At 34.8% G+C, this 23,898-nt stretch overlaps 1 protein-coding gene across 11 annotated transcripts in view; it reads right to left on the bottom strand.

Annotated features, from left to right (window-relative positions):
• The window catches only part of LOC6044582 (RNA binding protein fox-1 homolog 1), a 520,873-nt gene that overhangs the window by 165,040 nt on the left and 331,935 nt on the right, over positions 1-23,898 (bottom strand). For 9 of the 11 annotated variants that reach the window (XM_038261802.1, XM_038261801.1, XM_038261808.1 and 6 more), the window contains 2 exons: positions 3,111-3,425; positions 2,597-2,830 (listed from right to left, as the gene is read on the bottom strand). In XM_038261802.1, the coding sequence (XP_038117730.1) occupies positions 2,597-2,830; positions 3,111-3,425 (549 nt within the window). The remainder of the gene's footprint in view (positions 1-2,596; positions 2,831-3,110; positions 3,426-23,898) is intronic. The other 2 variants (XM_038261806.1, XM_038261807.1) reach the window with 1 other exon arrangement.

Below are 23,898 nucleotides of genomic sequence, written 5' to 3'. Positions count from 1 at the left end.
AAATTTTAAATTGTTTTTATAGTTCTTGTCATGAACATAATAAAATTTGCTGTTACAAAGTTTTGTAAACAAAGCCAGTTTGACAAAACATGCTTTGAAAATGAAGTTGCATGAATAAAATCATAAACTTTGATTAAAAAAGTTCTTTGTCAAAAACCAAAAATTGGTGTTTTCTTCAAATTGTGTTTTATTTATTTCCCCGTGTTTAAAAGGTCATTCTGAGCAACTTTTGTTCTACGAAATACTTTACTTCGCCTGATTTGTTTTTTTTTTCATTAATTTTCAGTATTTTTATACATTCATCTTATTATAATAAATGTTTTTTACAAACTCTAACCACAATCTATTGGTCATTTGCGGTTTTCATAATTTTTTAGTTATTTTTCGATTTTTGTAGTGTTTATCACAAGTTTTTTTTTTATTAAATAAAAGCATACCATTTGTTTTTAAGTCGCATAAACGTGTGTAAAACAACAAAACATGTTGTATGCTCATTTTGAAATATAAGCTAGGATAATTAGTTTAAAACACGGTGAAAGATGGCCGCATAATTTTTTTTAATAAATCCGCAAGTTTACATAACAAGCAAACACAAGGTTTAAAAAAAAGAATAAGGGTACTTCTTTCCGATGGTTGAAAGGTCCAAAATTATCTTGAAAGTTGATTTTAGACCAAAACCCGTCTTGACAAAATTGTTTTAACGTTGAAAAAACCCAATAGTCAGTAACAAAAAAAGAAAATTCGCTGAATAAAACTTTGAACAAATCCGATCAAACAATACAAAAACAAAACAAACTTCGATGAAAAAACACGTTTTGGGTTTTTTTAATTATGTTTCAGCACAAACTATTTTTTAACGACTTTAAAAAAATATATAAATCAAATTCGGCCTGTTACATGTTCTAAGAATCGTTTTTTACTGATCACAATTTCCAAATTGTGTTCCAGCATTAACTTTTACAACAAGTTCAAACCAGCCTTTAAAAGCAGTAAAAACCAATTTCTACCAGATTTTTACGTACAATAGGAATATTTAAAAAAATGAATAAAAACACAAATTGTAATTTATTTATGATCCAAATTGTGTTCCAGCATTAACATATACAACAAGTTCAAACCAGACTTCAGAAGCAGTAAAAACCAATTTCCATCAGATTTTTACGTACAATAGGAATTAAAAAAAATGAATAAAAACACAAATTGTTATTTATTTGTGTTCCAAATTGTGTTCCAGAATTAACTTTTACAACAAATTTAAACCAGACTTCAGAAGCAGTAAAAACCAATTTCTAGCAGATTTTTACGTACCATAGAAATATAAAAAATGGATAAAAACACAAATTGTTATTTATTTATGTTTCAAATTGTGTTCCAGCACAAACTCAAACTTTTAATCGGGATCCCCCAAAGAAAAAAAGCTCGGACTAGCCTTCGTAACCTAGCAAGAAATCGTCCTAATTGGGATCGCGCTACGAATTTAGAGCAACGTCATTCTCCATTATGTTCTCGCAGGCCTCCCGGAAAAAGGAAAAAAAAGTGCTCCCAGCAATAATCACATGGAAAATCATTCCGAGAGAATACAATACAGCCTTAGGGTGGGTTTCCTTTGAAAAGAGGACAGAGAAGGCAGGGGAAATGATTTACTACAATTGACAGAGAGTGACCGATGCTTTTCCGATGTTTTTTTTTTGCTTGCTTGCTGATCGGCTAATAATAATTTTCGATGGATTGGTGCCAGAAGGAAATTTTCGAGGATTGACGACGATGGGCGTGGACGACACGTAATCTATCTGGGAGATTAATTGCGGTTCGTAATTGGTAGGCATGTTCGGTCGATCCTTAAGTGGTGGACAGAATATTGCCATTGAAGCGCAAGGAAATTGATTGAAACGCTTTTTTTTGTGAAAGGTTCGTTTTCCAAGTCATGGCAACTTAGAAAGTTGATTAAAATTTTTGTTTGCTTCTCCAGGATTGTCTCTTCCCAACTTCCTCAAAGCTCGACACATCGTCAGTCTTCGAGTGTTCTATTTACATTACGCCAAACCAGATGCAATTTCATCCCATCTTTTCCAGCTGACTGACATTCCCGTCAAGTATGCACTTTGCTGGTGTGCTTCCGAGGAAAAATCCTTCACAGAAGTTGGCGGGCGCCACTTGTCGGGACTTTGATGTGTCGCCACGTCAACAAGTTGACATCGTATGCGAGTTCAAACCGAGAGAGAGAGAGATGCAAATTAAATTCCCTGAAACGGAATCCTCCCACGTAGCAGTTGAGCCGACGAGGACGAAGAGGTCTTCATTAGCACAGAGAGAGCTGGAGCGCAGCATTTGACGACCTTCCGTCGTCACGAGGACCGAGGATCTTGAGCCACGTGGGCTGGTCGGATTTCAAGTGAATTACAGGCGCGTAATGAAATTGTGCAAGCAAAGGCAACTAATTACGACGTAACTTAAAAAGGGAGTTTTTTTTTCATTCAGTCGCTCGTCTTGATTAATTCTACCTCTAAAGGAAGCCTAATCTAGTAAATGTAGCAACGATTAGCGTGATGTATCCAGCGAAAGATTTGTCTAAAGAAATTTCCGAAAGTCTACTCACAATACTAACAGTCTGTTGTTCAATTCCGTTCGAGGCGGCGATGGCACTGGCTGCGGAAGTGGCGGCGGAACCGGCCGATCCGGGGCTGCTGTTGGCCGAGCTGACCGCGACGAGCGACGCCGACGACAGCGACGACGGTGGCATCGAGGACGCAACGGCGGCGGCGAGGGACGTCGCGACCGACGACGGCACGACGCCTAATACTGATGCTGGGGAGCTGTACTGACTGACAGTCTGCAAAAGAAGTGGAAAAAATGATAAAATTTGCTAATTTAAACTGTTATAACAAGTTATGTTTGACATGAACTGCCCGAGCAGAGTTGGACATTTCAAGAATAACACAGAGTTTTAAATCAGCCTTAGATACATATTTTTGTGGTATAAGAGCTCAAAGATTTATTTTTATAACTAAAATTTCAAAAAGTTATCAAAAAATAGCTCATTGAAACATGTTTGAAATTTCTAAAATAACAAAACGTGTTATTTTTCTAATAAACCAAAGTCATGAACTTACATTTCTGAGTGACTGTGAGCTGGCGAGCTGTGCCGCGGCGGCCGCTGCCACTGCCTGCTGCTGCTGCTGCTGTTGGTGCTGCTGCTGCGCGTGGTGTTGCTGCTGCTGGTGGCTGAGCTGGTCCTGCTGCTGCTTGAGGCTACTGAGGGGATGATCCACGAGACCTCCGCCTCCGCCACCGCCTACACCCCCACCGCCGGCCGCACCCTTGACGACCTGCATCGACAGACTGTCGGTGGCGGCGCCGAGGGCCTGTGCTGGCGGGTAACCGGCCGCGGCCGCACCCGGAAACGGTCCCATCCCCTGAACCATGTGCTGCAAATGAGATGAAGAGAACGAAAAAAAAAAAGAGTTCGTTAGTGGTTGACGTTTCAGTTTAACGAGGCGTCACACGAGATCTTCAATGTTTGCTGACGCCGAGGACGACGACGCCGTCGCCAGGACATGTGCTGAGCTGGCTGAAGTGTTCCCTCTCTCTAGGAGTCGGGACAGGAGACCAACCACATCGTGGCAAAACGTTTTCATAACAAGCAAAGCACAGCACGACAGACGTATGATGGGATTTGAAAAGCAGCAGATCCGGGAGAGGTATTTCTCCAACAATGAAGAGTCACGTTCTCGCATCATTCTTGGTCAGGGAAAAATCCACACAGCACTATTTATTTTTTTGCCTCTTAACTGGACGAACCACTGCTTCAAAACTACTGAAAACAGCAATTGAGCAGTTCTTTGGAAAATTGTCATTTTGCTTTAATTTATAAACACTAATTTCTTTTGGAATACATTCATCAATCTCAATATTGGCACTACTATCCACTTAAAGATCAAATGAAAACATTGTTTGCTGATTTGAAGGTCTTAGAATCAAAGGGCTCACAGCTGGAAATATTTTTCTATGATTTATCAAAATCTTTTACGTGATACATTCAAAAATTGTGAATATCCATCAACAGGATTCAGAGAAATGATATTTGAAAAAAGCGTTATTCGCGTTAAAAATTTAGAAAATATTGTTTTCAAAAAGAAAATTTCACGAATGTTTCATATTTTAACATTGTAAACCGGACCATTAGTTGCTAAGATATCGACATTAGAAAATGGAAGGTTATTTGGGTGAGACATAGAAAACATTAATTTTTCTGTTTTTAAACCTTTGCATGGCAATATCTCAGCAACTAAGGGTCGTATCAACAAAGTTCCACAAAGCAAAATATAGAGAATTTTCTCAGCTTTTCAAAACTATTTCCTAAAAAAGGGGGCAAACATGGACACTAAGGCCGTTGCAAATATTTTTCCAAGTTTATGTCGCCCCCCCCCTTTTCAAAATTAGTCGGAAAAATCAGGGGGCAAAAATTTTTTTTTTTTTTTCAAAAACTTCAAAACTTTAATGAAAATAGAGTTTAATCAACTAAAAACAATCTAAAATGCATTTTTTGCATTGATAATCATATTTAGCATGTTTGGGCTGGATTAAAAATATTTTGAATTTTTATGAAATTCCAATGAACAACACGCAAAAAAAATTTCGCGAAAAATAAAATTTTCGTCAATACTTACATATTTTGAAAACCAATGTTTGCAAAACAATTGGACAGGTGTATAATGCATTTTAAAACACTTTTTTCATTAAAATGTTTTGACATGGCTCGGAAATTCAATTTTTAAACTTTGTTTTTATTTTATTTTTATTTTTTTAGTTGGTATTTGATGTCCCCTTAAAAATATATAAAAAAAATTGAAAATAGTGCTTTTTTTGCAAATTAAGTTTTAGTAACAAAAAGTGATTTTTTTACCTTGTACCATTTTTTACAGCGTAGTCCTTATCCATACCTACAACTTTGTCGAAGATACCAAATCGATCAAATTCCTTCAAAAGATACAGATTTTCGAATTTTCATACAACATTTTTGTAAGGACAGCTGCCCAATATGTATGGAAAATTATATGGACAAACTAATGATTCCTAATGGCTTCTATGGGCATACCGAAAACACAAAAAAAATCAGCTAGACTAACAAATACAAAAATTAAAATTAAAAAAAGACCGATTTCGTAGAGAATTGTTCAGTGTCGAAAATGCAATTCCGTTGAAAAACATTCTCTATTTTTTGTTTTTCTCCTGTGACGAAATTGCATACTTTTCATCGCCAAAAATAAAAGTACTGAAAAGTACTTTTTGCAATTCCGTCGTGAAACTAATTACTTTTCCTGTCATTCTTGAACGACGAAACAGCCTACTTTTCTGTTCCAAAAATAACAGAATCGAATAGTAACTCTTTTCAAAACAAATGCTGAAAAGTTCTACTTTTCAGCACTGAAATGGATGCTGAAAAGTTCTACTTTTTGAAAAGTTGAACTTTTCAGCACTTGTTTCGAAAAGTTATACTTTTCAACATTTTTTGAATTAAAAGATTTATTGACTCAATGCATGGAAATTTATCCTATAATTCTGTTCAAAGGGTGTTTTCGGAATTGCAAAAAACGTTGTATGTCAGTTAAAAAATGAGGGCTTATTTGGTGACACTAAGAAAAACTTTTTTTTTATAAATTCTCAGAAAACAGCTGTCCAATGAAGAAAATTGAATAAAGAAAATTATAGAAAAGCTCAGCTTTAATTTTTTGTAAGGCATTTTTTAAGTGATTTTAAAATATTCATTTTTTATTTGGATGAAATTTTGTCCTTGCATACCCAATGTCAGAAGAAGCAATTTTACTTAATTTTATTGTCAGAAGAAACAATTACCAAAATGATTACTTTTTTAATTTTCGATTTTTTTGCTATATTTTAGGGGATTGAATAAGACATTTTGTGCGCCGTGATGGAGCAAAATCTGGTTTAGTATAAGAATTTTTGGAAGAATCGTGTGTGTTTTTTTAGAATATATCGAAAATGAGCATGAGCATGAGCATGAGCATGAGCATGGTTGACTGCCAATGAGCTGCTACTCCGTTATTGACGGATCAGCTGAAGTTACACAATGAACCAACAGATGAATAGTGGGAGCTAATCATCCTCACTGTATAACCCCTGAAGATCTCTGCTTTAAGTCAATACCGGCGCCCCCCCAAGGAGATGCAGTTCAACAAAGGTAGGAATGTTAGTCCGATAGTTGAAGTTGCAGACTCATCAGACACAGAGTTTGTCGCTCTATACCTGTTGACACCGCATGAGACCGTTGAATCCACAGCATCTCCTTCAAGCATCACGGGAAGTGGGGAATTGTGTTAGTAGGGGAAGGAAAGGGAAGGTCAGGATTCATCTTGGTAGATGATATGACCAGAATGTGAAACAATCGTTGCCTTCCGAGCTACGACGCTATGAGAAGGACTTATCAATCGCGTATTGTTTTACTTCTTACCGCCGGCGTGCCAACCGAGCAACGATGCTTTGGGAAGGACTTTCAAAACGAAATGAATTTTGAATTAACGTATTATTCCGTGATGTACAATTTTATGTTTAACTTCTTACCGCCGGCGTGCCATCCGAGCAACGATGCTATGGGATGGGCTTTCAAAACGAAATGAAAATATAACATATAATTCAACGACGCGAATCTCTATTTCAATGCTTTCCCGATCTATTTCTCGCGGGTTCGCGCGCGCCTATTCACACTTCGATCGATCCAACGAACACCACACGACTGATGGCCCAACTTCTCTGGGCACACTGCGACCCCCTTTTCAATGATTTCGAGAACTTTCTACCACTTTCCCGTGGGCTCGCGCGCGTCGATTCACTCTCCGATCGATCCAACGAACACCACACGACTGATGGCCCAACTTCTCTAGGCACACTGCGACCCCCTTTTCAATGATTTCGAGAATTTTCTACAACTTTCCCGCGGGCTCGCGCGCGTCGATTCACTCTCCGATCGATCCAACGAACACCACACGACTGATGGCCCAACTTCTCTAGGCACACTGCGACCCCCTTTTCAATGATTTCGAGAATTTTCTACAACTTTCCCGCGGGCTCGCGCGCGTCGATTCACTCTCCGATCGATCCAACGAACACCACACGACTGATGGCCCAACTTCTCTAGGCACACTGCGACCCCCTATTCAATGATTTCGAGAACTTTCTACCACTTTCCCGCGGGCTCGCGCGCGTCGATTCACTCTCCGATCGATCCAACGAACACCACACGACTGATGGCCCAACTTCTCTAGGCACACTGCCTTTTTTTAGAATATATCGAAAATAATAAAAAAATATTTTTGAAGTAAGTCGAAATTGAATCCCATGAATAAATTTTCCCTTTATTTTTGTTTAATGCATTTTAAAAATACTTCTTGCCAGAAAAGCAAAAAATATATTTTTGAAAAGAACTCGAATCGGTGAAAATATATTTCAACTGACATCTGAGCAATTCTCTACCAAAACCGGAAATGGATTTTATTTGTATTTTTTGATTTGGCTCAAACTTTGTGGGGGCCTTCCCTATGACCAAAGAAGCCATTTTGCATCATTAGTTTGTCCATATAAATTTCCATACAAATTTGGCAGCTGTTCATACAAAAACGGTACGTATATATTCGAAAATCTGTAACTTTTGAAGGAATTTTTTGATCAATTTAGTGTCTTCGGCAAAGTTGTAGGTATTGTTAAGGACTATTTAGAAAAAAATAGGTACACGGAAAAAAAAATTTCCCGATTTTTTTATTAACTTTTTTCACAAAACTCAAATTCCCAAAATACGTATTTTTGATTTTCGAGATTTTTGATATGTTTTAGGGACAAAATCCGCAACTTTTGAGCTATAGAGAAACATGGTCAAAAATCTGCCGCCGAGTTATGATTTTTGAAAAACTGGTGATTTTGGAAAAATCGAAATTTCATACATAAAATTTTTGACCTCATTTTTATGCAAAATTGAATTTGCAATCGAAAAGCACTTTACAGATTTTTGATAAAGGGCTCCGTTTTCAAGATATAGCCACCGAAAGTTTGATTTTAGCGAAATATTTGCAGTTTTCAATTTTTAAAAATAGTGACCATGAGTGACCATTTCTAAAAATATTTTTTTTGAAAAGTTCAGAAAATTTGCTATAAAATTGTCTAAGAGACATTGAAGATTGGACCTCTGGTTGCTGAGATACAGCGGCTTAAAGAAAAAGAAACACGAAAATTGAAGTTTTCTAAGTCTCACCCAAACAGCCCACCATTTTCTAATGACGATATCTCAGCAATTAATGGTCCGATTTTCAATGTTAATGCATTAAAAATTCGTGAAATTTTCCGATCTTTTCGAAAAAAATATTTTGAAAAAATTAAATCAAGACTAACATTTTAAAAGGGCCAAACTTTGAATATTATGCCCATTAAAAATGCTAGTATTGATTTATTTTTTTTCAAAACATTTTTTTCGAAAAGATCGGAAAATTTCACGAAGGTTTCATGTATTAACATTGAAAATCGGACCATTAATTGCTGAGATATCGTCATTAGAAAATGGTGGGCTGTTTGGGTGAGACTTAGAAAACTTCAATTTTCGTGTTTCTTTTCTTTAAGCCGCTGTATCTCAGCAACCAGAGGTCCAATCTTCAATGTCTCTTAGACAATTTTATAGCAAATTTTCTGAACTTTTCAAAAAAAATATTTTTAGAAATGGTCACTCATGGTCACTATTTTTAAAAATCGAAAAACTGCAAATATTTCGCTAAAATCAAACTTTCGGTGGCTATATCTTGAAAACGGAGCCCTTTATCAAAAAATCTGTAAAGTACTTTTCAATTGCAAGTTCAATTTTGCATAAAAAAATGAGGTCAAAAAAATTTTATGTATAAAATTTCGATTTTTTCCAAAAATCACCAGTTTTTCAAAAAATCATAACTCGGCGGCAGATTTTTTGACCATGTTTCTCTATAGCTCAAAAGTTGCGGATTTGTCCCTAAAACATATCAAAAATCTCGAAAATCAAAAATACGTATTTTGGGAATTTGAGTTTTTGTGAAAAAAGTTAATAAAAAATCGGGAAATTTTTTTCCGTGTACCTATTTTTTCTAAATAGTCCTTAACAATACCTACAACTTTGCCGAAGACACCAAATTGATCAAAAATTCCTTCAAAAGTTACAGATTTTCGAATATTTACGTACCATTTTTGTATGAACAGCTGCCAAATTTGTATGGAAATTTATATGGACAAACTAATGATGCAAAATGGCTTCTTTGGTCATAGGGAAGGCCCCCACAAAGTTTGAGCCAAATCAAAAAATACAAAAAATAAAAATGGTCGAAATCGGCCGGTTTTGTAGAGAATTGCTCATCTGCAAAACTATTGGTCCGATGTTAAATGTCGAAATGTGAAACTCGATTTTATAATTTTGGAATTATTTTGATTGAAATGATCAGAAAATTTAAATTACAAAGAAAAGTTGATTTTCGAAATCGCAGAGAACTACTCTGGAGTTATTATAAAATTTGATTTTGTATCTATAAATTAATATTTGAATTTGGTAAAAACACATGTTTCCAACATTGTTTTTTTTTTAAATAAAATAATAGCTGTTTCAGATTTTGAAAATACAACAAAACTATTTTTGCTTACAAACAACAACTTTGCTGGAAATACCAAATCGATCCAAAAATTCCTGCTCAAGGTACAGATTTTCGAAAATTTACATGCTAATTTTGTATTAGCAGCATTATCGACTAACTAATGATGCAAAATGACATTCATAAAAATATTTATAAAAAAAAACATAAAATGCAAGAATCTAGCTGCCAACATTTTTTTTAAACATATGAGTAGTTGTCTACGAAATCGTTAAAAAAAAATTTTTAGGGACGATGCAAATATTTAAATAAGTTTTTTTCCCTCGGAACTGGCCGAGGTCAAGGGGGGAGGGGGCAAAAAAATAAAAAAAATATAAAAATTTAAATAACAAGCCATAGTCTTCACATTTAAATGAAAAAAGTGTTTTAAAATGCATTCTACACTAGTTCAGTTGTTTTGCAATCATTAGTTTTCAAAAAATCTAAGATCTGACAAAAACAAAAATTGTATCGAAAAAAAAAGATTTTGCATCAAAAATTTTCAAAAAATCTTAAGTTTTTTTTAATAAACCCAAACATGCAAAAAATGATTTTAAACGCAGAAGAATGTATTTTAATTTGATTTCAGCTGGTTGCACTTGAATTTTCATTGAAATTTTGAAGTTTATTGTAAAAATATTTTTTTTGCCTCATGATTTTTCGGGCCAATTTTGAAGGGGGGCGGGGGTTTACAAAAACTTATATATTTGTACCAGCCTAATCCGGCTGAAATTTTTATGGTGCTTTCGGTATGCCCAAAGAAGCCATTTTGCATCATTAGTTTGTCCATATAATTTTCCATACAAATTTGGCAGCTATCCATACAAAAATGATATGTGATAATTAAAAAATCTATATCTTTTGAAGGTATTTTTTGATCGATTTGGTGTCTTCGGCAAAGTTGTAGGTATGGATAAGGACTACACTGAAAAAAAATCATACACAGAAAATAAATTGGTGAATTTTAATTTAACTTTTTGTCACTAAAACTTGATTTGCAAAAAAACACTATTTTTTTTTATTTTCTGATATGTTTTAGAGGACAACAAATGTCAACTTATCAGATATTTCCAGAACGGCCAAAAAATCTTTGACCGATGATTTTTTGAATCAATACAATTTTTTTTCAAAAAAAATCGTAGTATTGGCCGCAAAAATTTTGCAACTTAATTTTTCGATGTAAAATCAAAAGCATTTTGAAAAAAAATTCTAATCGATTCTGTTATTTTTGGTGGACAGTAAAAGTATGTTGTTGAATGGCGGCATTGTAAAACATATATTTTTCCTTTATTTTTTAAAGAAAACGTCCGATTTAAGGACAAAATTGCCAATTTCCCAGAGATCTTCAGCTAAACCGAAAGTTCCGACAGTGGCGAGTGGTCGGCAAATGACTACAAACATGAACGGTACCGTTTTTTTTGGACTGTTGGAACCCAAAAGTGTGTTTTATTTTTTATTTTTTAGCAAGGACGTCTGGCCACATCCGGCAACTGATTATGACCAAGTCCCCAGGACGAACCCGTCGTCGTCGTCCCAAAGCCGGAATGATAAAACGATAAATTCCGTATAACCGGTTAGCGTTTGAGGTCCCAACATTGGTCAACGTTATGTTTGGTAGCTCTGAATAGTTTGCAAAATTTCAGCTGGGTCAAAGTTACCCCTTAGAATGATAGTCAGGGCGCTTGTTTGGGCAGAGAAGGAGAAAAGTGGCAGCCATTAAAACCAAAGCACGAAACTATTTCTGTTGTCCTGCTGGCGAGGTTTCCCCATGTGTGTGTTTGTGTATTGTGTCGTTATGGCTTGGATTTTCCTAGGGATATCGTTATCCTCGCAGCAGCAGCAGCAGCATGTGGTTGCCATTACCGGAGCGAGGGGGTGGTCGCAACGACAACGGCAGCCAGGTATTATCTTCGGACGCGCAGGATACGGAAACTCATCCGGAGCGGCACAGTAAATGAGGGGTAACGAGACTCTGAAGTGGCACAAAAGGAAGTTTGCTCTTGCACGTTACCGACCGGAACTGAATCTCCCCTGCGGTGAGGAGTCGGTATGACAAAGAGGACGGTGGTGGCTTTCGGGTAATTGAAGACCATTTACTTTGGTAGTTGATGCGATTTCTTGTGAAGATTGAGGTTAATTTCAGGTGAATTTAAGAGACTAGTTGAAAAATAGTTCTAAGATCAAAAAGCAAAGTTCCATTTTTTGATTCGACAATCTTAACTGATGCCTATAAAGGAGAAGTTGCCAGTTCACTCAACTCTATCAAATTTATATAGAGAGGCAAGTAGACTCATCGACACCTGCTACCAATATGGAATCCAAACATCGGATGGTCTTCTTGACCGGTCAGTATAGGCTTTGTCGGATGAGAAACTAACTTAGTCTTCTGTCGAATCCTGTGAACGTAGGTGAATCTTCTGAAACGCAAAGAGAGCTCATTAAGGGGGTGGGAATAAAGGGTAGCAAAAAGGAGGGGGAAAAGTTGTTGATTGGCTGTCCGAAGCAAGAGATATCCACTTCCGAACCGGGCCAATCGGTTCACCATCGTTCGAGGAGGGAAGATTCAGTTTCAATTGTTCAAGAAATGAGCTAAAATTGGAACTCAATCGTTCACAACTGAATCCCGCACTTGATACAAAGAAGTGCTTTGGAAACAATACCGCCAACAGAACAGAAGAGAGTTGCACATTTGTCGACATTTCTCTGTCAAGAGCCACTCCGGGGGCCGGATAGCTCAAAGAAGTTCATGTTTTCCCGGGAAAGAGGGGTCCCATTTTCGCTTTGTACCACCGAGTTGTATAGAAGAGCGACGCTACCACCAGTTGGAATTGGGTCAAATGTAACAAGACTGCTGGATTTTGAACCATTTTGCACTGCTTCCGGCGCGGCTTCAAGTCAAGCTGGAATTCAATTGAACGGAAAACTACGGGCTGTGATTGCGCGGGAAGCATTCCGGGCGGTGGTGGCTCGGAAGTTTCCACACAAAAAAGGGTCGAAAGAGACTGTGATTTGTGTGTGCGTCGGGGCGAGATGGGATTGGGTGCCATTTAACTTGGTTGGCACGGAGGGAAATAACTTCACCTTAAAAGCTTCTGCTACTCGCCAATAGATGGCGGAATCTGTTGAGTGGAATTTTGCATGCAATGTAAACCTTGTTGTACGTAAGTGGCGTACAAGTTTTGAACTGACTTGTTTGCAACAAGATTTTCTTGGTCGTAGATTTATTTTTAGACATTCCCACCCTAGAGAAGAAGATATCCTTTTCAAGGACTAACAAAAAGGGCAACCATGTTGCCAGATAGAGGAACAACAATGCAAAATACAAGCAAGTTTGAAGTAAATTGTCCTTTTTGGGAGCTAGAAAATAAATTGTAGAAAGACCTTCCTCACCACAAGTAAAAGATTGATGATTGTAGGAGAAAAAACTGAGTTCAGAGGAGTGTGAAATGCTGTAAAAACACACCAACACAAAAAAGCTCACAAGGACACCAGAGTCGAACGATCAAAGGAGAGGAGGGACTCGCCGGGGAGGCAAACGCAAACAGTAATTTGAAATTAAAATCCTGTTTTTCCTTCTGGTTGCTCGTACAAATAACACAGAAGCGGGACTTGCACAGATTTCGAGAGGGCTGGCAAAACGCATTCCGGAAAATGGACAGGACGTTTTTATCTGCTTCTTTTGGGTAGAAAATGAAAATCCTGCATCCATGGAAAGTACCAACAAGAGGATTCTGGTTAAATTTTTCGTGTTTCTGTCTCGTTTGGGGTTAGCTCACTGAATCTTGCCCTTGTTTGTACTGGACAGAGTGCCGTTGTGCAGAACGAATTTTCCTATAGGCCCAAGCTGGTTCAGGACAGCAATGTGTGCGTGTTTAGGAAAAACACAAATACTGCACGAAAATCTGATCTTCTTCAAGCTGAAACGAAATGAGTTCTCCGGACAGAGTTATCTTCGAAAAAGAGGCCAAAGCAGACGAGTAATTGCATACATCTAGGATGCTGCCGAGGCCATTACGCCGGAATTCGTTCTAGAGGAACGGTATTTCGGAGGGGAAGAGGACGGGTTTTGTCGAAATTGAGTTACGATAGTCCGGCTCAAGACGAAGCAAACTTGATTAACAATTCAATCGAAAGGGGTTTTGTTCTCTTTGTGAATCTGTCAGAAGGATTGTTGTTGCTGCAGAACGTATCGAGATGTGCAGGGCATAAACTGGCTTGCTATTCCAAGAAGAATGTTTTCATTATCAGACTACGGTTGATTTGGTCACTTCAAAGGATGTTCAGTACCAGATAATGCATCAGCTATAGATAAGATTGTAGCTCAAATGTAATTGCATTCTGCTAATTTTCATACATATTTCATGCGAGTAAGACTTAAATTACATTCTTATTGTACTTTTAGATGAATTCATCAAATTTACAGCATCAGGTTTATAAAAATATTTATTTTTATATATAATATTTACTTGAGAAATCGAAGGCAGTGTTGCCAGATTCACATTATGGCAAGGTAAGTTATTTTGAAGGAAAAACTTCTTTTCTTAATTTCTATATAAATTAAAGGCATTTTTTAAATTAAATATTAAATAATCTTAATTGTTTGGAGTTGAAACCAAATCCATTAAAAAGATTTTAAGTGAGCAATTCTGAACGAAATGTGTCGAAATGAGATTTCGTTAATTTTTTTGTATTTTTTTATTTGGCTCAAATTTTTATCGGGACCTTCCCTATGACCAAAAAAGCCATTTTGTGTCATTGTTTGACCCATATAAGGCTTCATACAATTGTGGCAGCTGTCCATACAACAATGGTACGTAAATATACGAAAATCTGTATCATTTGAAGGAATTTTCTGATGGGTTTGGTGCCTTCGGCAAAGTGGAAGGTATTGATAAGGACCATTCAGATAAAAATTAGCACACGGAAAAAAGTTGTCGTTTTTTTGAGAAAATATAAATTTTTTGCGAAAAAAATTAAAACATCGAAAAACTGAAATTTTTACAGTAAAAATTAAACTATAAGTCGCTATACAGTCCAGACTCGATTATCCGAAGTTTCGATTATCCGAAGTTCGATTATCCGAAGGTTTGTATGGGACTTCGGATAATCGATTCACGAACAAAAAAAATATAATTCGTATTTTTTTTATTTTATTTTGTTTTTAACATAAAACTTGAGTTCTACGACCCCATTTTAGTCAAATTTGAGTTGCTGATTGCCTTTTGAAAAATAAAATGCATTTTTTTAATATTGTATCACCGTCATTTTGGCCGCCATCTTGGATTTAAAAATTCTAAATAATTTTAGCGTAGTTTAGGGGTCATACCCCTAAACTCAACAATCAAAAATTAGGCAACGAAATTTTTTTTCGTAATTCGGTTATCCAAAGTGAAATTTTTCCGAGGCCTTCGGATAATCGAGACGACCTTGAAAATGGTGAACATTTAAAAATCTTTAAATTACTTTTCGATTGCAAATATGATGTCATATTAAAAACTGAAGTCAAATAAATTTTTCGTGTAAAAAATCTATTTTCAAAAGAACTTTTTTTCTCAAAGATTCATTACTGGTTGGCAAAATTATTCTCAATACTTTTATATGGCACACAAGTTGCGGTTTTTTGTCTTCAAAAACACATAAAAAAATTCATAAATAAAAAAAAAATTGTAAAGTAGATTTTTTTTTTTAAAAAAGGTAATTAAAAATTCGCTCAATTCTTTTTCCGTGTACCAATTTTTGCTCACCAATATCTATAACTTCGCCGAAGGATAACACCGATAAAAAAAGTTTCTCGAAAAGATACCGATTTTGGAATATTTACGTACCATTTTTCATGGACAGCTGTCAAAATTGTATGGGGCCTTGTAGGGATGAACCAATGACACAAAATGGCTTCTTTGGTTATAGGGAAGGCCCACAAAAAGTTTGAGCCAATTCAAAAAACTATGAATAAAATCCATTTTACGTTTGCGTGCGAATCTTAAGTTAATCAAACAAGGTCCACTGAATTAGATAAATACGGCGAGTGCTGAAAAAATCGATTTGCATACAACATTCTTTGCAATTTCCTTTGATTGAAATTTTAGGTCAAATGTCCATTAGTTCGGTCAATTCATCGTTCAAATAAAAACTATATTGAAAAGTTTCACTTTTCAGCACCTATTTCAGTGCTGAAAATTAGAAGTTTCTAGCCCTTGTATAGAAAAGTATTACTTTTAGAATTCTGTTATTTTTGTAAGAGAAAGAAAAGGCTATGAGCAGTTCTCTAGGATTTCGGTCATTCGATTTTTTTGTATTTTTTATTCCGACTGAAACTTTTTTGGTGCCTTCGGTATGCCCAAAGAAGCCATTTTGCATCATTAGTTTGTCCATATAATTTTCCATACAAAAATGATGTATGAATATTCAAAAATCTGTATCTTTTGAAGGAATTTTTTGATCGATTTGGTGTCTTCGGCAAAGTTGTAGATATGGATACGGACTACACTGGAAAAAAATAATACACGGTAAAAAAAAATTGGTGATTTTTTTATTTAACTTTTTAACACTAAAACTTGATTTTCTAAAAAACACTATTTTTATTTTTTTTTATTTTTTGATATGTTTTAGAGGACATAAAATGCCAACTTTTCAGAAATTTCCAGGTTGTGAAAAAAATCATTGACCGAGTTATGAATTTTTTAATCAATACTGATTTTTCCAAAAAATCGAAATTTTGGTCGCAAAAATTTTTCAACTTCATTTTTCGATATAAAATTGAATTTGCAATCAAAAAGTACTTTAGTGAAATTTTGATGAAGTGCATCGTTTTCAAGTTTTAGCCATTTTTATGTAACTTTTTTTCAAAATAGTCGCAGTTTTTCATTTTTTAAAATTAGTGCACATGTTTGCCCTCTTTAAAAAAAAATATTTTTGAAAAGCTGAGAAAATTCTCTATATTTTGCTTCATCGGACTTTGTTGATACGACCTTTAGTTGCTGAAATATTGCAATGCAAAGGTTTAAAAACAGGAAAATTGATGTTTTCTAAGTCTCACCCAAACAGCCCACCATTTTTCAATGTCGATATCTCAGCAACTAATGGTCCGATTTTCAATGTTAAAATATGAATTTTTAGTGAAATTTTCCGATCTTCTCAAAAACAATATTTTCAAAATTTTCAAATCAAGACTAACATTTCAAAAAAGGCCAAACTTTGAATATTACGCCCTTTTCTCAGCTTTTCAAAAATATTTTTTTTCAAAAGTGGGCATACATGTGCACTAATTTTAAAAAATGGAAAACTGCGACTATTTTGAAAAAAGTTACATAAAAATGGCTATAACTTGAAAACGGTGCACTTCATCAAAATTTCACTAAAGTACTTTTTGATTGCAAATTCAATTTTACATCGAAAAATGGAGTTGAAACATTTTTGCGACCAAAATTTCGATTTCTTGAAAAGATCAGTATTGATTAAAAAAATCATAAATCGGTCAATGATTTTTTGCACAACCTGGAAATTTCAGAAAAGTTGGCATTTTATGTCCTCTAAAACATATCAAAAAATAAAAAAAAATAAAAATAGTGTTTTTTTGCAAATCAAGTTTTAGTGATAAAAAGTTGAATAAAAAAATCACGAAATTTTTTTTACCGTGTATTATTTTTTTCCAGTATAGTCCGTATCCATACCTACAACTTTGCCGAAGACACCAAATCGATCAAAAAATTCCTTCAAAAGATACAGATTTTTGAATTTTCATGTATCATTTTTGTATGGACAGCTGCCAAATTTGTATGGAAAATGATATGGACAAACTAATGATGCAAAATGGCTTCTTTGGGCATACCGAAGGCACCAAAAAAGTTTCAGTCGGATTAAAAAAAACAAATATTAAAATTGAAGAAAAAATACCGATTTCGTAGAGAATTGCTCCTATTTTTGCGTTCAAGAATTACAAGAGAAGAATGTGGTTTCAAGGCGGAATTGCAGAAATAATTTTAAGTTTGTGACGTTTAAACTGTTTAAACTGCACTAAGGCAAACATCAACACTGCGTGCAACATGATCTCCAGCATCCAAATTTGTTTTCCCACTTGAAAAGGTTCCAAACTCACTTCAAACAAATATCCATTACCTTCCCCTTGCACACTCCTTTGCCCATTCAAAACAAGTTTGCGTTATCACCCAAAACTAAAAGCACTCCACAATCTCTGCCGAAATTGATCACAGTTTGTCCAACCCACTTTTTTTTTTTTTTGAGCACAGTTTTAAACAAAGCACAACTTGAAACAGTGAGTGCTCTCCGCTGCAGGTCATAAATCTGGCGCACAAACAAACTGCACAACGGCACCACAATATCAAATTAGTTTCGATCATGTTTTAGTTGCGGACGCAGAACAACAAAAACAAAGTTTTCCTAAAGTTCGCCACAGAGCTCTGCGCGAATGCTTTCAGCTTTGTGTCCATTAGTCTTGATTGAATTGAATGGTGTGAGAAAGATTTTTCAACATTCAATACACGCAATTTCGCCTTTCTTCTGAAGATTTTCCCGCTTTGCCGCGGGAAAATCCTTCCACACAAAGCTTGAATAACAAATCGGTGCAATTTGTAAGAGCAGCGGGAGCGCCACGAATGTCAACGGGGATCCGCACCTGAGCTGGCAACACTGCCCCCCCTCCACCACGTTCCACTACAATTACTTTACGTCACTTTTCTTTCAAGACAGAGAAAAGAAGGGGCGCTCGCGCGTCAATTCGCGCACCATTTATCGTGGCAGTGTTGCCAGCCAGCTCGGAAAAAGGTCAACTTGAGAGGCGACGGAGGCCACGAACGAGGTGGCGCAAAAAATGTTAATTATTTGTAACACGTGCTTCGATTCGTCCCGATGCGGCCGCGAATCTTGGCAGCAGCAAGCTGAAATAGCCAGCTTGGCACTTCTCGTACTGCACTTTCGCCGAAATGCACCTTGAAAAAAGAAAATTGCAAATTTTGTCATCCTTTAAAAATTTTAAACATAATTTTTTTTTTGAGCAACTAAACGAATTTCGAAAAAATCATTTGAAATTAGCACTCAACCAATAGATTAAATTTTTTCCGTGTATTTCTTCAACCTGTTTGGCTTTGTTTGGCTTTCTGTTTATTTTGGTTTCTGTTATTTTTACCCACCGTGGCGGGGTAGTGGGTGTGTGTATATTTTTGATTTGTTGGCAACAAGGATCGTGAAGACGCGGTTAGTGGCGAGTCTGTTTAGAGGAATTTGCGGAAATTGACTTGTTGAGTGAATTGATTTTGAAAACAGTCCAACAAAAAGAAGTGCACTGAAACGTTCATTAGTATTCATAAACTTTGAAATCTGAAACAACCTCGGTTGTGTCTTAGTGTGTGGTCCATTCAAACCCCCACTGGACGGCAGTGAAGTTATTAACCTCGTTTGCCAAGCTTCAATAAAAACAAATAATGTATTCATTCCGATGTAGCAATTAACACTACATAGTAAAAAATTGTGTAAATTTGGAAGGTATAATTTTTGGAGATTCAATATTACCTCTTTTATGATGTAATTTTACTTCAATTTAGACTGAAAAAGTGACATTACAACAGAAAAGTTGTAAAATTACACATTTTCAGAAGTAAATTTTTTTTTCCGACATTAAAGAGTACCCATTCCCAGATGTAACATTACCATGATTTTATTACTGTGTACTACGCAACCATCACAGGCGGTTGTGACTCCAAATAAATACATCGAATGCTATTTGTTCCTAATCAACCTAATTTCAGCTCCAGCAAAAGGTTTGCTGCCGGAAGCTATGCGGTACCGGACCGCAGCAATTTCCAGAAAAACAACATTTCATCACCGAATTATTTAAATGTGTGGTTTGTGTACGCCCAATCTAGGCGGATCCGGAGCGGTTGTGGGTCACAGGACAATTGGATTCCCTGGATCTACCGCGGTCGGAAGTAGCAAATTTTAAGGCACATTGAGGCAAGATTCTGGGTCGAAACGTGTAGCTTAGGAGGTTCCGGACAGATTTTTAGCATCACGCAAACACTGATTAATGGTTGTTTAGATGCTTTTAAGCTGTCTCCGGTAATGTATGGCCCGTATTTTACCCTTGCTGGATTAAACGATGTGAGAGAGGAAAGGGCTGGTAGTACAAACTTCCGAATTCCGATGGCAAGGAATTTTGGTGTTGGGGATGTTTTCCTTCCGAGGTGTGAATTAAAATAAGTGAAATAGAGGTGATATTGGTGTACATCCAAAACTGCTCAGAACCCAACTGAAAGGAAAGAGCTATCAATATAGAAGGTAAATTTCTTCCATGTAATTCTGACACATAAACAAGAGTTTATTCTTCACACACAGGGAAACACTTTTGTTCAGAAAAGTAATGTGATCTTTTGAAATGTTAGGCTCTATTTAACTATAGATTCAAGCAAAAAAAAGTTTACTCAAATAGTCTCGATAACGGGAATTGATCCCAGAACAATTAGCTTGTCAAGTTAGTGCCTTTACAGTATCGTCTACCATAACTAGATGAGCTGAGAGCGACTGCATAATAAACGCGTTATTTTAGTTCTTTCTTGTGAAATGTAACAAATAGATCCAAGAAACCCCTACCCATCTATCATTTAACTTTCAAAACAAATGAAAATTTTTAGAAGCACTCTGTTAAGAATTAGTTTTGTTTTATTTGTTCTGACAAATTTGGAGCTAAGGTTCAGCAAGTGAAAAAAATCATTTTTTTATGAAAATCATAAATTCTCGGTAGCCTATTTTGAGTTATTTTTTATTATATTTATATTTACTGACCGGGATTAAAAATCGATCGATGAATTTTGATGAAGTAAACCGTTTTTTGGAATAAAGGGGATTTATGTTCCCCTTCAAATGCAAAATAATTCCCCAATATGATGAGTTTCAAATATTGATAATATTTTTTAGATCAGAAGAACCAAAAAGACAAGACAACTTAGCTTATGTCGATATCGAATGTATTTTTTTCCATTAGTTGCTCTATCTAATGAAGAGAAAAAGTTTCTTTTATATGAATCTTCTTAAATATTTCTTAGGCTAATTTATGTAGATTTTTGAGAGTTGGACAACTATGTACACTATTTAAAGAGTTCAAAGAATTGCAATTTATGAAAAGTTTAAAATGTTCAATAACGGTGTATGAACGCAAAAAAATAATTTGTTTGAAAAAAATCAAGTAGTATTTTTTCAGAGCTATCAAAACTGTCTGTAAACTTTTACGGGCGAATCAAAAATTGTAAATTATTTTTTTGTCAACCAAAAAAAAATCTGAATGAGTTTGATTTCTGGAAGAATTGCTCACATAAAAAAGAAAATTTCTATTTGCTTATTTGACTGCAGATTTATTTTATAAGAAGTTTGATCTATTTATGAGCACATTGACCATTATTGCGATTTGTTTTAATATCAGTGTAGTTAAAATTCAACGTGTATACAACCAAACTCATCTCAACAACACGCCTCTGTTTTAGAATAAATAGCCAGAAGGGACAATTCTTCATATTTCAAATTGTTCTTTTTTTCATTTCATTAGAAATATAAATGCAATTATTACACAGCATAAAAAGAAATTTAAAAAGTTAAAAATTCCGTTGGTTGAATATTATCTCTTTTTAGTGTAATTTTACCGATAAAATGTGTAAAAATGTGAACCTGTTAAAAATTTACCAGATTCTGATGTAATATTTTACTTTTTTACACAAAATCTGTCACCATAATTTTTTTCTGTGTATGCTTAAAGCTTTGAAAATCGAACAAAACCAAAATATGATGAGTGATTCCATAGAAATTTATGATCTTTAGGATTATAAAGATTTGCCAGCTCTATAAAAAAAATGAACATTCTTTAACGGTGCACATCAACCAGAGCTTTTTGCACAAAGAATTTTGTTACATATATTTTAGTATATTCAAATTGATTAATATCTACAGCAAAAAAAAAGTTGAATTTTGGAAGGTTGAAAATTTGGTAGGTTCTTCTTTGAATAATACTACACAAAAAAAAAATTAAAATTGTGAACCTTGAGCAGTTCTCTAGGATTTCGGTCATTCGATTTTTTTTTGTATTTTTTAATCCGACTGAAACTTTTTTGGTGCCTTCGGTATGCCCAAAGAAGCCATTTTGCATCATTAGTTTGTCCATATAATTTTCCATACAAATTCGGCAGCTGTCCATACAAAAATGATGTATGAAAATTCAAAAATCTGTATCTTTTGAAGGAATTTTTGATCGATTTGGTGTCTTCGGCAAAGTTGTAGGTATGGATACGGACTACACTGGAAAAAATAATACACGGTAAAAAATTTGGTGATTTTTTATTTAACTTTTATCACTAAAACTTGATTTACAAAAAACACTATTTTTAATTTTTTATTTTTGATATGTTTTAGAAGGCATAAAATGCCAACTTTTCAGAAATTTCAGGTTGTGCAAAAATCACTGACCGAGTTATGAATTTTTAATCAATACTGATTTTTCAAAAATCGAAATTTTGGTCGTAAAATTTTCAACTTCATTTTTCGATGTAAAATCAAATTTGCAATCAAAAAGTACTTTACTGAAATTTTGATAAAGTGCACCGTTTTCAAGTTATAGCCATATTTAAGTGACTTTTTGAAAATAGTCGCAGTTTTCATTTTTAAATTAGTGCACATGTTTGCCCAGTTTTGAAAAAAATATTTTTGAAAAGCTGAGAAAATTCTCTATATTTTGCTTATTTGGACTTTGTTGATACGACCTATAGTTGCTGAGATATTGCAATGCAAAGGTTTAAAAACAGGAAAATTGATGTTTTCTAAGTTTCACCCAAACAACCCACCATTTTCTATCGTCAATATCTCAGCAACTAATGGTCCGATTTTCAATGTTAATATATGAAACATTTGTGAAATTTTCCGATCTCTTCGAAAAAATATTTTGGAATTTTCAAATCAAGACTAACATTTCACAAAGGCCAAACATTCAATATTACGCCCTTTTAAAATGTTTGTCTTGATTTGAAAATTCCAAAAATATTTTTTCGAAAAGATCGGAAAATTTCACAATTGTTTCATATATTAACATTGAAAATCGGACCATTAGTTGCTGAGATATTGACGATAGAAAATGGTGGGTTGTTTGGGTGAAACTTAGAAAACATCAATTTTCCTGTTTTTAAACCTTTGCATTGCAATATCTCAGCAACTAAAGGTCGTATCAACATAGTCCGAATAAGCAAAATATAGAGAATTTTCTCAGCTTTTCAAAAATATTTTTTCAAAACTGGGCAAACATGTGCACTAATTTAAAAATGAAAAACTGCGACTATTTTCAAAAAGTCACTTAAATATGGCTATAACTTGAAAACGGTGCACTTTATCAAAATTTTAGTAAAGTACTTTTGATTGCAAATTTGATTTTACATCGAAAAATGAAGTTGAAAATTTTACGACCAAAATTTCGATTTTTGAAAAATCAGTATTGATAAAAATTCATAACTCGGTCAGTGATTTTTGCACAACCTGGAAATTTCTGAAAAGTTGGCATTTTATGTCTTCTAAAACATATCAAAAATAAAAAAATTAAAAATAGTGTTTTTTGTAAATCAAGTTTTAGTGATAAAGTTAAATAAAAAATCACCAAATTTTTTTACCGTGTATTATTTTTCCAGTGTAGTCCGTATCCATACCTACAACTTTGCCGAAGACACCAAATCGATCAAAAATTCCTTCAAAAGATACAGATTTTGAATTTTCATACATCATTTTTGTATGGACAGCTGCCGAATTTGTATGGAAAATTATATGGACAAACTAATGATGCAAAATGGCTTCTTTGGGCATACCGAAGGCACCAAAAAAGTTTCAGCCGGATTAAAAAATACAAAAATTAAAATTGAAGAAAAAAGACCGATTTCGTAGAGAATTGCTCCCTTATGAACATTCATCAAAAACTGATGAATATTCATAAATTCCTGATGTAATGTTACACATTTGTTTCGACATAAAATATGTACATATGTCGCCATTTCCTGATGAATATTTTTACGATCAGATTGATGTGTTCTTAAAAATGAACAAAAAAGTAAAATGAATGCTAAAATGTCTGAAAATCAATAGAAGCCACAAAAATATAAAACAAAATCAACCATATTCTTTTGATTGTAATTTATTAGATCCTTGTAGTGCATATTTTATTTATTACCTTCACATTTCTGTAAAATATAAAAAAAATATGCATTTCGTTGAAACCATT

This window comes from Culex quinquefasciatus, chromosome 3 (assembly GCF_015732765.1).
Source record: "Culex quinquefasciatus strain JHB chromosome 3, VPISU_Cqui_1.0_pri_paternal, whole genome shotgun sequence".
In the NCBI taxonomy this organism is placed as follows: domain Eukaryota; kingdom Metazoa; phylum Arthropoda; class Insecta; order Diptera; family Culicidae; genus Culex; species Culex quinquefasciatus.
The sequence above is the reverse complement of the archived record's forward strand: the minus strand, read 5'-3'. Positions and strand labels throughout refer to the sequence as shown.